The 13,550-nt window shown below is 42.6% G+C and overlaps 1 protein-coding gene across 4 annotated transcripts in view; it reads right to left on the bottom strand.

Annotated features, from left to right (window-relative positions):
* ctbp2a (C-terminal binding protein 2a) overlaps positions 1–13,550 on the bottom strand; it is a 114,608-nt gene that overhangs the window by 90,287 nt on the left and 10,771 nt on the right. For 2 of the 4 annotated variants that reach the window (XM_015045068.1, XM_015045069.1), the window contains exon 1: positions 6,310–8,101. The exons of 1 other annotated variant lie outside the window; for it this stretch is intronic. In XM_015045068.1, the coding sequence (XP_014900554.1) occupies positions 6,310–8,086 (1,777 nt within the window). In that variant the 5' untranslated portion in view covers positions 8,087–8,101. Of the gene's footprint in view, positions 1–1,797; positions 1,853–6,309; positions 8,102–13,550 lie in introns of those variants that run through there. One more of the 4 variants, XM_015045071.1, reaches the window with a different exon arrangement.

Raw genomic sequence — 13,550 nt, 5'->3', positions numbered from 1 at the left:
TTGATTGATTACACTTACATGTAGACTAGTTCTGTTCTAAATACTTATTTGTACTGAATTCAGCAAAAAATTTCCTGAGCTTTCTACTTTTGACTGAGCGACTTGCAACCCTCAGCTCCTTCATGATGATACGGTGCTACTTTAAAGCCAAATTAGCACAGCTTTCAAAGACTGAAGTGATTAAGCCGCCGCTTTTAAAGGTTCTCTACTTAAGTGCTATCGGTTGACATCTCCGATTTAGTGTTATGTATAAATGGATTTACACTAAATAGAGCTTGAGCAAAAACAAAGTTTATAATCTTGGCGCTTTTCTCCGCCAGCATTAAATACGATTTCACAGTAGATTCAACCCAGTGTGGGGAAAACCTTGACCTAAAAGGGCGCTTTTTCAGATCAGGAGCAACACCTCTGATCCTGTGCAAAGGTCAGATGTTACCACTGCACACACAAACACGAATTCACACTCAAAACACTCGAACTGCCAAGGAGAGGGGAGACCAGCTGTTCCTCATTCGCTCGAAAACTCCATTCCCCCCCAGAACCCATTAATCCCTTGGTGAGCGCGAGCGACGGTTTGGAAATATCAAGACAAGAAACGGGGAGTTTGGGGGAGCAGGGGAGTGGACGGACCCTCGACGACGCTTTTCTTTCGCTCGGTTCGCAGAAAAGAAGTGCCGCAGCAGGAAAATTGATTTTTTCCTGGCTGCACTTCCCCTCCGGACACAAACTTAGTTTTGAGAGGAGATGGTCAAGCAGATAGCACGGAAAACTTCATGTAACATTTAGCGGGTTCTCAGGAAACTGGAGACGCAGAAAAAGCAGGGCTGCAGACTGAGACGAGAGAGAAAATATAGAGGTTAACAGCAGCCGTTTAACAGTTTGATCTCTGCAGCGCATATGGTGCATAAAGAAATGTGAGAAAGTTGTTAGATTTGTATGTTTGTAGCGTTTATATTAAAAAATAGTTGAATTCCTCTAGATCAGAGTAATAAAACTTATCCTGATAATAATAAGTAATGTAACTGTATTTAAACAGTTGCTGCATCTGTAACTGTATTTAAACAGTTACATTGCTGCTAAGAAAATATTTGGACCCTTACAGATATTTTGCTGCTTTTCTTTTGTTTTTCGTCACGCTAAAACGTGGCAAAACGGGCCACCGTCAAGAAAAATATTTTTCTCGCCAAAATCCAAAAGGCTGCAGGTATAAACTGAAATGCTTTCAGAATGACAGCCTCAGTGGTACAAGATGTACACTTGATCCCATTTAAGAAGGGTTTGTGCACAAAAGCAAAACACTCAGACACCTTAAAGTTTAGCAGAAAACATATGAAAGCACATTAGGTATGGGTCCTCGTGAATGTCCTTCCAAACACAGGGAAGGAAATTAAAAACCCATTCAGACCCCCGACAGGATACATGTGCTGGGAGATTGCATAACTGTTGGCTGCAACATCGGAAGTCTCCAATCAGAAAAAACTGATTTGCAGCTTTTTGTGTCATAAAATGGAACCTAAAACAACACAGAAAGAAGAGCTCCAGGTGAAGCGACACGTCCAACAAGACCTGCCCACAAACACAGCGTCCCTACGACGCCTCCTAATTCTCCTGCCCAGAAAAGCGCGTCTAAAGATGCTCCACAGATTATCCCCACAGGGAAATCCACGTGCAAAGCATCTACCTTTACCTAATCTAGTAAGCACACACATGCACGGTAAAAGGCTACAAGCCAATCACGTCTCTTCCGAAGGGGGCCTGGGATTTTTTCACGTGACGCTGAAGCCAGGGATTACTCACCTGTGCCGCTCTGTGGGATGCCACTGACGGACACCTCCATGGCCAATCTGAGGGCTGCAAGGCGCTCTCCCTGCTTCAGGTGGAGGGGAACTGCTGCATCTAAGCTAGACTCCACCGTTTAAAGCCACAATTAGCTCTGCTTACGGCTTTAGCCAACCAATACAGTCTCAAGCGGAGAACAGAGAACAAACGTGGGCCCTCCCACCTGAGGTCTGCTTTAAGAGTAAGAATTGATTTAAAAAATAATAATCAAAAGAATTTGTAGTTTGATCTAAGGTAATTAAATGGATAAAGTGTATTTACAAAAAAGCAGGTGCATCCAAACTAAAATAAGACTGAAAAGTATGTTCTATCTGTCCAATGAACCACGGAAGTACCAGCCGCAGTATGCATGAAGAAACCTTCATTCCACAAAACTAGAGTATTTAAGAAGACTGATAGGCTTTGAATTCTTAAAATACTTTGCCATTTTACATGATTTGTATGTTTAAATAACAAATTACAGACAAAAAAAAGAGCTAAGGTATATCACAACAGCGGAAGCTGTAAAAACTTGTCAACCTTGTATTCAAACATGAGCGCTACAGCAACGCAAAGCCAACTCCTGTGACTCATGGACCTTTATGACGCTCCCTTCTGCACATGAAAATACCGTAAAAACCACAACAGACATAATCGGAAAGGTGAGAAGATAGTGAAGTAAAGTCTATTTAAGAACTGCCACCTGCAAAGGTATGCAAGACATGGAAGTAATCTCTGTGTTAAGTCACTGATGAACCAGAGTCGATGTCAGAAGTGTCTTACCTAGGCGGTTCAAAGTCCTCTTTTCATCTGGAAATACAGAGCCATTTAATCTGCTCGTGTTAGTCCATTGTGTTTTATCAAGTCCAAAATCCATCAGGAAATTATAGAAAACCTAATGTTTCTCTTTGCTGACGAGCTTTTTGGAGATGCTGGTTTTATGTTCCAGTAGGACCTGGCCAATCGACAAAAGTTCAAATACCTGTTTGAACGACCGTGGTATCACTTTGTTTTATTGGCCAACAGATTCACCTTATCTAAACAGAATGATGTCAAGATTAAGATGAAAGACCGAACCATACAGACGAGCTGTTACTTAAGCAACCTAACATTCATTTCCCTCAGATGAGCCACAAGCAGACTGTCTCCATTCCAAACCGCGATGATACAGCAAATCAGAAAAAAAAAGGAGCACAAACTAAGTACCAAGGGCGAATACCATGCAGTGCAGGGAGTGTGGATAAACAAGTCTGCATTAATTGAACTTTTTTTTTTTCACATGTATCTTGAAGATCATAAACCATCGTTTGTAACAGAAGAGGCTCTTTGCAGACGTGATAAAGCCTTCGCACAAAAATGCAAAGTAATACATGTGCGGCACAACAGGAAGAAGGGGGGAGGTGAGTAAAAAAAACAAAAGTTTCATTAAGCGCCCTGCAGCGTCTCATTATTTCCACACAATATTCGTCCTTGAATGCAAAAAAAGGTTACAATTGAAAAAAAAAAAAAAGTGCTAAACTGCATGCAGCTCCCCACATTTCCTCTTTCCTTAAATGTAAAGATTATCCATCTCTGATTAGCACAGAAAATCTAAGTTGCCTGGCAACGCACAATTAAGAAATATGCTTTCCGATCAGTGGCAAGAGCGACCTCTTATCAGATGAAGTTGGAGCAGCAACAAATGTTGCAGTCACATGCAAATGACGCCAGCTGCGATAAGAGTGCTGTGGGTAGTGGCGACCCCTGACAGAAGAGGATGTTTTCCACGAAGCTCGAAAAAGCTTCTCCCTCCCCCATCTTCTGAATCTGCTTCTTACTTCTTTGACAACACATGAAGGGAGGCCACTTCATAAAAGCCTGTATCAAGTGCAGCAGACCACAGAGCCTTTAGGAGGGGGGTAAGATTAGGTGCTACACAGCTAAAAACAAAGTTACCAGCTCCCATTAGAAGAAGTTTGTTTGTTAAACTTGAAATTTAGGTGTTTAGGGTTTTAAAAAAAAGTATCCCACAGGATAGTTCTAAAATACAAACTAGCTGCATGTAGAACTCAGCTTCACAACATTTCTTCAAGATTTTTTGAGAAAACTTTTGTAGAGCATAAAATAAATACTTTTATAACTATTTGCACGTAAGCCCATTTGTGTGACCTTCAAAGATAATACACGGCTGTAGTATTAAATTTCACTGCGGCTATAAAACCACATGACAGAATTTCTAAGTGTCGGTCATAACTGCTATTTATTGGCGATTATTTTAAATGTCACATCAAGACTAAGATGACGACAATCGATGACTATAATAACCAGTCGACATTAAAATATTTATTAAGAGATTGTTTTTGTAAATTAATCTTTTTAAATTAAATTTCTCCCTGAAGGTTAAGCTGCTGTGCTGCTTTAGGCTCCAGGAGGACAAACTGACCACTTTCCCTGTACCTTCCTGCAGGAGGGCATTGTTTGAGACAAATATTGATCTCTCTCTCTTTCTCTTGCTTTTTTACTTTCCTTTAACTTAGGAAGCACTTCTACATCAGCTCTCCTCAGCTCAGTATGAGGAAGCATGTAGCAAGCGATTGTCTACAGTTGTTACATGAATGAATTATGTAAGTCAACGACGTGATAAAATCTCGGTTCCCTTCAAAACTAGCTTGAACAATAATTTGAACCTAATGCACTGATTGTTGGCTAGGATCAGTTTAACTGAAATGTTTTTTTTGTTTGTTTTTTTTGTAAAGTGAATTGGCCCTGAATAGTTAAACTGAATTGGATTGACTTTCTCCAAGTTGACATGTGTGAGAACTGACATTTTCTCCAGTCGTTGGTCAGTTCCATCTAAAATCTGCAATTTCAAAACAACTACAGTGGACAAAGGGTGAATCAAGATTTTTAAAGACTGAACAGCTCTAAAGTACAGGGTTACTTTAAATTAGGCAACAATAAATATGTACTTGCATGCTAACCACGGCAGCATAGGCGTCTTGCTAGAGGAGCAGCTGATGACACCCAGGGGTTAATGATGAAAGATAAAACTGGCCTAAGTGCTTCTTTAAGGTGCTGAATGCACTCTTAAAGAAGAATGCACTCTATCTAGGCAGTCAGACACATCTGTCTCCCACATTGTTCTTTGCAAAGGGGTTTAATGGAAATGTTTAGATCAGTGTTTCGCTAATTTACTATTTTTCTATATGTGTTGCTGTGCAGAATTAGTGCAATCTAAACTCACCCCATTCTAATTACATTTACTATGTAGATATTAATACAGGGTATTTTAAACACCATGCTGTGCTATGATTTGATTAAGCCAAGGCCATAATTTCAAAAGTGCAATTAAGAACATCCACTGCCGGATTGTTGGATGGCACACACAATAAGAAACTGTGCATGCACACAATTAACTGTTACCAATTAACAGAGAAGGTTTTGGTTTTTGGTACTTCTAGCCCTAACGCAACAGTGATACCAAATGTAAAAGTACATAAAAACTAACTTTTCTTTTCTTGGAGGAACGCAGGCTGTTTTGATGAAGCAAGAAAATAGCTTAGATCATTTGAAAAAATAGTTTAGGTGAAAAGAAGAATTGATGACTTGAGATTAATTGAGAAATTAAAAAAAAACCCACAAAAAATACTTGATATATTGATTTGAAAAGAACAACAAAAATAGCTGCCAATTGTAACACAAAAGAGTCAATTAGAGAAAGCAGAATAAGGCATATTTTTGATTAAACAACAAAGAGGCAAAGAGAGAAAGGAAATGTCTGTGAGTTGTGTTGCACTACAGAAACACAACTGAAGCTACAAAAACCAGTTGCCTATTATAGTCTACACAAACATACATCCAATTAGTGTAATTGGATTTTTAACTGTTAAGCTCCAGATTAGGTGAGAGTACGACGTATATTGAATGACAGCAACATCTCTTACATACTAAAAACAAGCGGTGTATATATAAAAAAAAAACTATCTCAAAAGGCAAAGTACATTTGAAGGATGGCTGATGAACACTACCTCATATATTTATGTATTTTGAGAGCACGCTACAACAAAGTGGGCATATCATTTAAAATTTCACTGCTACCCTGCAAAACAACCACGAAGGCACAGAAAATTTGACCACCAACTTAATTAAAAACAAGCATCCTAAAAAAAAAAGAAAAACTGAGTGGTGCTTGTTTGAAATGTTTCAAGTTGGTGATGAGACACAATCCCCTCTGGCAAATGACACAACTCTGGTGCAATACATGTATAAATAGTTGCATAATTTGGAGAGAGAAACCTCTCAGAGCAAAGCAGCTTAACTTGTCAGAGTCATCTTGCATGCTGCTCCTCCAAAAAACAATGTCAATGTGATTTCAATTTTGCATACCACAAATTTATCCTGAGACTAGAATCACAGGGTGGAACTTGTCGTTATCAACAAACAATATGGATTTAGATATTAAAGCATGGCATTTTAGGAAATAAGTAACGAAAAAGTGAGGTTTCACATTACTTGTATCGGGTGCGGTGGCCATGGTTGAGACTATAACAGGCGGACCGGTGCGACGTCCAACCAGCTTGTTGTTGGTGGTGGTTTGCCCGTGGAGAGTGGTGTTGGAGGTAGAAGGAACGATGGTGCTCTCAGGAGCAGCACTGATCCCTTTCCGGAGAAGCTGTGGGCTGTGGAGGGGGCTCGCTGCTGCAACGGGGGAAGCCGGGGGAAGGTTTGGGGCTCGCTTCATCAGCTCCATGGGGGAATAGGAGCCAGAGAAGGTTTTGGGCGCCGTTCCGGGAGTGCCAGAAGCTGGTGGGGGTTGCTGTCCAAGCGCAGACATGGCAAGACCGGTGTGGGGATTGTACATATAGAGAGGTCTTCCCTGAGGCACTACATTGTTGTATCCTCCAGGGCTAACTGGGAAAGCTCCAGTTGCCAGTGGCCTTGCCCCGGGGTAGGTGGTGGTCTCGAGGAGATGCTGAGAAGGAGCACTGCTTGGCCTTCGGCCGAGAAACTCCCCCATTCTCGGCGATACGGTCTGAATAGTGGTGGAGGGTTGCTGCATCAGACTGGTGTCCATAGTCAGCCCCTGGGGCTGGATATAGAGGTCATTGCGATGGCTAAAGCTGTTAGACCGGGTACGTGTCGCAGCACCGCCTGTTTTACATCCCATCACCAGGCGGGACAAAACACGAGCTTGGGCCAAGTTCGGGGCCACAGACCGAATATCATTATCCTCCATCATCGTCAGCGTGGCCGTGGAATCAAAGCCGTGTTGAAGCAGCAGAGTGATGGTGCTCTCAGCCAAGCCTTCGGCTCGCAGGAAAGCCAAAAAGGTAGGGTCTACCATCTTCTTGGGGTCTGCAGAGCTGGGATGGACTGGAGGCAGGCTGGAAGGCATTCCAGCTGTGGCCGCCACCATGACTGAGGCAGGGTCATAGTTAGGGTCATAGGGCAGCCTCTGGGAGGCCACAGCTCCGTAGGCCCGTGGGAGAGCTCCGTCCATCACTTGAGATACTGGGTCCACCACTGAGCTGGTGCCAGTTGGGTGGCGAGGTTCCAGGGGCAAGCTGGTGATGCTGTTATAAACCTGATGTGCAGGCAGAGACGGCAGTTCAGCGGCGTAAATGGGAAGAGGGGGCTGGACCCCGTAGATAGCGGCCGGAGCAAAAGAGCTGCCGCCAATATGCTGGACGTCTGGGATCATCTTAGATCCCAGAGCTTCCCGGTACAAACGGCTCAGCTCGTGAAGAGGAGGGGGTGGAGGTGGCGGGGGAGGAGGGAGAGGAGGAGGAGGCACGGATGTAGGTGCAGAAGCAGAGGCCAATATAGAAGGTGTGGCCCTTGCCTGTCCTTGATCCCACGCAGGCCTCACCCCTCCATAATGCGAGGCTGATCTGGTGAGTGAGTGCTGGTTATCCCTGTAAAACCCAGACTCTTCAGGTGGCTGACCAGATAAGGAAGCGTCAGCCAGGTAGTAATCCTGAGCTGGTACCGAGGTCCGGCCTGCCATGGCCTGCCTCAGGTAGAGGTTACCGCTCAGATCAGGAACAGAGCCCTTCCTCAGGAGCTGCTGTCCATGCAGGCCTTGATGATGTTTCTCAGCCAGGTCTAGCTGATGAAGAAAACCAGTGGTGCTGTCTCTACCACCCAGCAGCAGAGAACTCCTTTGCCCCGAGATGGTACCGCAGTAGAAACAACGACTTGCCGGCCTGTCGTTCTGGCCCTCGCTCCACGCAGCGACCTGCTGGCCCAGAGAGCCACCAAAATGCGACTGCTCGCTCGAGTCAGGCATCAGTAAAGACAATAATGAGGATAGCTACAAAAGAGGAAAATAGAGCCGAATATTGGGTTTCAAACTCTCCAATTACACTGACCCCCCCCCCATCATAAGGGAGAAGTGGGGAGGAGAGAAGGACAGGTGAAGCAGCAGGTACCCTCTTACCTGATCTGCAGCTGTACACCCCCTCCCTCCCTTCACTCTTAAGTCTGAGCTATCATGTAGCTCCCTGCTGGCAGGCTGTCTAAATAATTCAGCCCTGGAAACATTAGAAATCCATGGGGAGAGACATACAACATGATAGAAAAAGAACACACACGCAGACATACTGGCAGAAAAATAACACACCTTCAGAGTGAGGCTCTACTCCATTCTGCTGGGATCATGCTTGTGCTGGGCATCCCACACTAAGACTGAGGGGTAAGAAATTGGGGTAAAAACACATGCTGGACAATGACAACAGGCTGGAGGAGGGGACGAGATGCACTAATCCAGCGGGGGCTGATGCATGCATGCATGCTATTGGCAGGGACTGTCCTCTCGTTTACTGCGCTCACCACGAGGGGATTAGCGTCAAACTAAAACCTGCTTAAATCCACTGCTCCTGTGACATCACTTGGTCTAGATAGTGCATGTAGCCGGCAGTCTGCAGAGGCCCAGGGGTGTGTTGAGGGAGTGTAAAACTACACTGTTTATGGTGTTTGCTGCTCACCTCTCTGCTGGCCTGCAGCCCATATCCCTGTGGGTTTGACTGGATCTTACCCAAGAGGCAGAGGAGGACAAAGGGGGTGGGGGGTGACATGCTGCACATCCCCAATGAGATGGGGAGGGATATGCAACAAAGTCGACTCCCACAAGTACTTCTGAGGCTTACACTTAATCTGATAGCTGTTAGAAGAAAACCAGGACATGCTCCACTTCAACCACGAAGAACACAGAGTCTCCTCTGCTGGGCAAATGCATTTACAGAACATGCATACTCCCAAAGTTTCCATACACACTGGTGTACAGTCCAATGTTAACAAGTACTCGGGTATTATTTTTATTTTAATAATGGACTGAAGTTTGTAAAAAAATAACTTCACTCGTTTACTCATGAAACCCAAAAATATATGAAAGGAAATGAAAGTACAGCCAAAAGATCAATATGGAATACCTTACACACTCATTTGGAAAAGTACTAACTCTAGTTAGCCAATGTATTCTTATCAATAAGCCTCAATAAAAAGGCTCAACCACGAATGGTTATTAGTAATAAAAAAATAAAATAAAATGAAAAGAAACTGGTGGTTTACAGAGTGCTGCGTGCAAGCAAACTCTGGCAAGCTGAGTGGAAGGAAAAAGGTGTGGGAGAAAACTGCGCACTAGTAAAACCAACTCCAGTAACTAACATGGAGTCTGACTTATTCTGTGACATTTTAGACGCAAAGTTAGAGAAACACGATGCACGAGTTTGTACGCTTATTTTTGTCCAAATTTACTCAAACAGATAACAGCATGAAGACTTTTAGAATTTAATGCTTACGAAAATATTTGAAGATGCAATTCAGTTCAGTTCAAAAATAAATATACAGCAAAAACTGCTGCTGTACAAAACCCCCCCAAAAAACCTCTAATTGTTTGTATTCTCTTATTAATAAAACTCAGATGAGGTCCTGAAAAAGTAGTCTTGATTTCAGCATGAGTAATATAAAAGTCGGTTGGAACCAATGACTCAGCGAGCACAGCAGCTTGACAGGTAGCAAGGAAATTAATGCAAATGAGACATAAAACAGGAATGCAATAAAAGTGTGTGCAATAACGTCTGTGGTGACTACAGGTGCAATTTTATATACGGACATGGACAACCAACAATTCAATAAATACAACATATGGATGGTCATTGCAAAATCATTGACAATATTTCTAAAAGGTCGACGCAGGCCTTAGATTTATTTCAGAAATGTTCCATAAACGGTATTACAAGATCGACTTGTTACGCTCTCTGAGCACGAACTTTATGAACTTTCCTGCCACATACCAAACACACCAGATGTGCAAACATTGCTTATCTGGCATGCTGCCATTGCCAGCGTTTCATTGCGGTGACAAGAGTTATTAGAACGGGTTTAGAAGGAAAAGGAAGGACTCCATCGCTGAAGATAGAACGAAAGCGACAAAGGAGATACGGTCACCGGACCTTTTGACTTATGTTAATCAGCAACACTGCAAAAACATCATGTTACGTACAAAATAATGCGTACAGTTTAAGACTGTTAAAATTATCTTTAAGAAGTTACTGAGATATATACATAGAGCTGATCTGAGAAAAGAGCTGATTCTAAACTCAACGGTCTACACCTTTTCTTCAACGGCGGTGGCAGATTATTCGGTGTGGATGCTGTCGCTGATGACTGAAAAAGAAACAAAATGAGCTGTTTTCAGTTTGACTGAGGTGTTTGATTGAAGTCAAAAGGATCGTGGAGACCTTAGATTAAAAAGAAAACTGCTTTCTAAAACACAATTGAGATCATTTAGGCTGCAAGACACAATTAAATTTTAGCAGATGACCGGAAGTGCTGAAAACAGAGTACCGAACAGAGTACTAAAAATGTGCTCAAATCTTTTTGAGCTACCAGAGTTAAACCTGACGCAGTCCAAGTAAAAGCAAAGTAAAAGTAAAAAAAAAGTTAAGGATAGAAACAGAAACAGACAGAAGTGTGTTTTCCTCCTAAGTGAAGCATTACATTTCTAATATTCCCCCACTATACGGTCAAAGGTATTTGCTCAAGTATCCATAACTTTGAATTCAGTTGTTGCAATCACTTCCACGTCTGTCGGCCAAAAACAGAGGCATGTTTCATCCTTGTTTTTCAACTGGACTCCTTCAGGACAGAGTTATTTCAAGTCTCTTAACAACAAATAACTTTTATTCCATCTCCAATTAGCAGATCTTTTATTGAATTTATAAATTATTTTAACATATTTAAATCTAAATGTGCATTTTGTCACCACAATGCTGCGGGATTAGTTGTAACTGCTGCTGGCACGTAATACTGCAAATTCAATAACTATATGCTATTTGTGTGTATGATTTTTATAGACTGTGCATGAAGTCTATGAAGTCTTGTTTGTGTTGAAGTAAACAAAAAAATGCCCTTGAAGAGATAATAAGGTTTTCCTGGTGTGGCTGCAAAGAGGGTTCCTACATCATATTAAACTGTAACATGAATGGACTGTCGTTCATATGGTGCATATGCAATCTGCGGATTTCCAGCTATAAATGCAATAGAAGTTCAAGAAATCCCAAGACATATTAATTAGAGTAGCATGGGTTATCGAACTGCCATTACATATTAATGCGTGTAATATAGTAATTGCAATGGACTGGGTAGTATTTTGATGGTTTATGACATTTTGGGTGCTGCTCATTTGAACTCTGACAGCAATATGTTAGCCATCTGGATGGACCTGCACTGTCCTGTATGCCCACACCTGATGCAACAGGAGCCTGATCTTAGTGAACAACATGCAAAACCTCACAGAGAGGAGCCGGCATCAAGATGATGTAAAAGAAAGAAAAGCAGTAGAGGAATTGTAGGTAAAGTGCAACAATTCAACAATAACGCTGCAATGACCTGTTTTTCCAGATAACATGCAGCTCTAGTAACAATGACATAATATCAGAAATAGTGAAATGTCTGTGAAATGATTCCACATTGGAATTAAAGAAGTAGTAAAAAACAAACAAAAAAAACAGAAGGATTTTATTTTATTCTTCAGCCTTTTGCCGTTATTGGACGAATGTTTCCTTTCATTAGACACATAACAGCTTCCCTGTAGTAATTTCTCGGCACTATATCCTCGCAGGTCTGAGTCTCGGTGTCCCCGTTTCCACACCACAAAAGACACCATTAATCACTGTGTTGTTTCTCTACAGCAATCATAGACAATAACTTTTCTTAATAAGCCCCTTCCAGGGCGGTGTGTCACTCAGATGCCCACTTCCTGACAAAACATTATTAATTATAAACAGCACAAGTATGGTTAGGCTTGTGTTGGTACAACGGTTGGGAGGATATTGGATATATACCCTCATCAAGCAACTTACTATATTTTCCCACAATATATAAGCAGGAGTTGGATTACTACATCCATCTCCTCTGCATTCGCTGACACGCCTTAGGGCTGCTCCGTAATTAGGAGAGCAGTTTATCCAACAATCACCAAGCAACAGGGATCCATGATGGTTTAGTTAAAAAAAAAAAAAAAACAAGAACAAGAAAATCCAAAATACACTGTGGCTGTGTTTGGTTAAAAACATCAAAATTAACGTCATAACCGAAGGTGCTCACACACAAACAGACGTTCAGTTCTGTCAAAGACTTTTAGGTGCAATGTGTTGAACAGACGTCCAGGAACATTCGTCGCTTCGGAGCAATCTGGCCGTCTTTCTAGGACACAAGATGCTAACGGCAGGACTTGGCAGCCCGCGCAGAACAGAGATAGCTACCGAATGATTTAGATTGTGGCGACCCTACAACTGCTGATACATTAAACTTTCATGGGGACTTCATAAATTAAAGCTGCGGCTGCAAGAACTCCAACATTCCACTCAATTACTGTGATTGTACAGTATATTAAAGTTTTAACAAGCCTCTGAGCCTTTCCTCACCAGAACACAAGCGGCAGGGAGGAAAGAGGGGGCGGCGGGGGACGGCAAAACACATGGTACCAATTCTGGTTCGATGGCCTTCGGAGGGTTTATGTGCATCTGCTGCGTTATCGAGACGGTGCACATCTCCGCGGAGTGTGACGCAGCACGTCGCACATTTGCACGACTAGAAGGAAGAGCGCGAACCGCTGCAGGGTGAGACCTCTCGCAGACTCGGCGAAGCAAGCGAGTGGAGCCTCGTCTTTCTTTTTTTTTGGGCTCGCGCGCAGCCCCGCACTCAGCCCGCCGATCGTTGCCGAGCCAGCGGCCCATACTGCATCGCAGATGGGGCGGACAGAAGGGAGAGGCGACAGCCCGCTTGCTTTTTGGAGGGATGGGGAGTGTGCAGCTGAGTGAGAGAAGAGGGAGGGAACGAGTGTATTAGAGAGGGGAAAGGATGGAGAGAAAAATGTGATTTTCCTGTCAAAGGTGGGAAAAAGGATCAATTGTATAGTTAGATGAAAGCAGGCTACGCTCAGCTCAGCTCAGCTGGGGTTTTAGGCAGTTATATAGAGTGGTTCAGCTGTCGAGGACTGAAAAATCTAATATGACGTTCATGGATTTTTCCTGTGGTGTTAATAGTTTATAAAAGGTCTATATTTCCTCCAGCACTTTTTATTTGAAAAAAAAAAAAAAAAAAGGCTTAAGTTGCTGTAAAGCATCCTAATAAAGCCACTGCAATGCCTACTGCTTTGAACGATTTAGAAATATGCTAAATTGCAACCAGAAACCAAAAGATTAAATCAGCAGTACTGGATAATGAAAAAAAAAAAAAAAAAAAAAAAA

The sequence above is a fragment of the Poecilia latipinna genome, unplaced genomic scaffold, assembly GCF_001443285.1.
Source record: "Poecilia latipinna isolate Pla-1442-1.1 unplaced genomic scaffold, P_latipinna-1.0 Scaffold706, whole genome shotgun sequence".
NCBI classification, from domain to species: Eukaryota; Metazoa; Chordata; class Actinopteri; order Cyprinodontiformes; family Poeciliidae; genus Poecilia; species Poecilia latipinna.
Note: the sequence above shows the minus strand (reverse complement) of the source record. Positions and strands in the feature narration are given on the sequence as shown.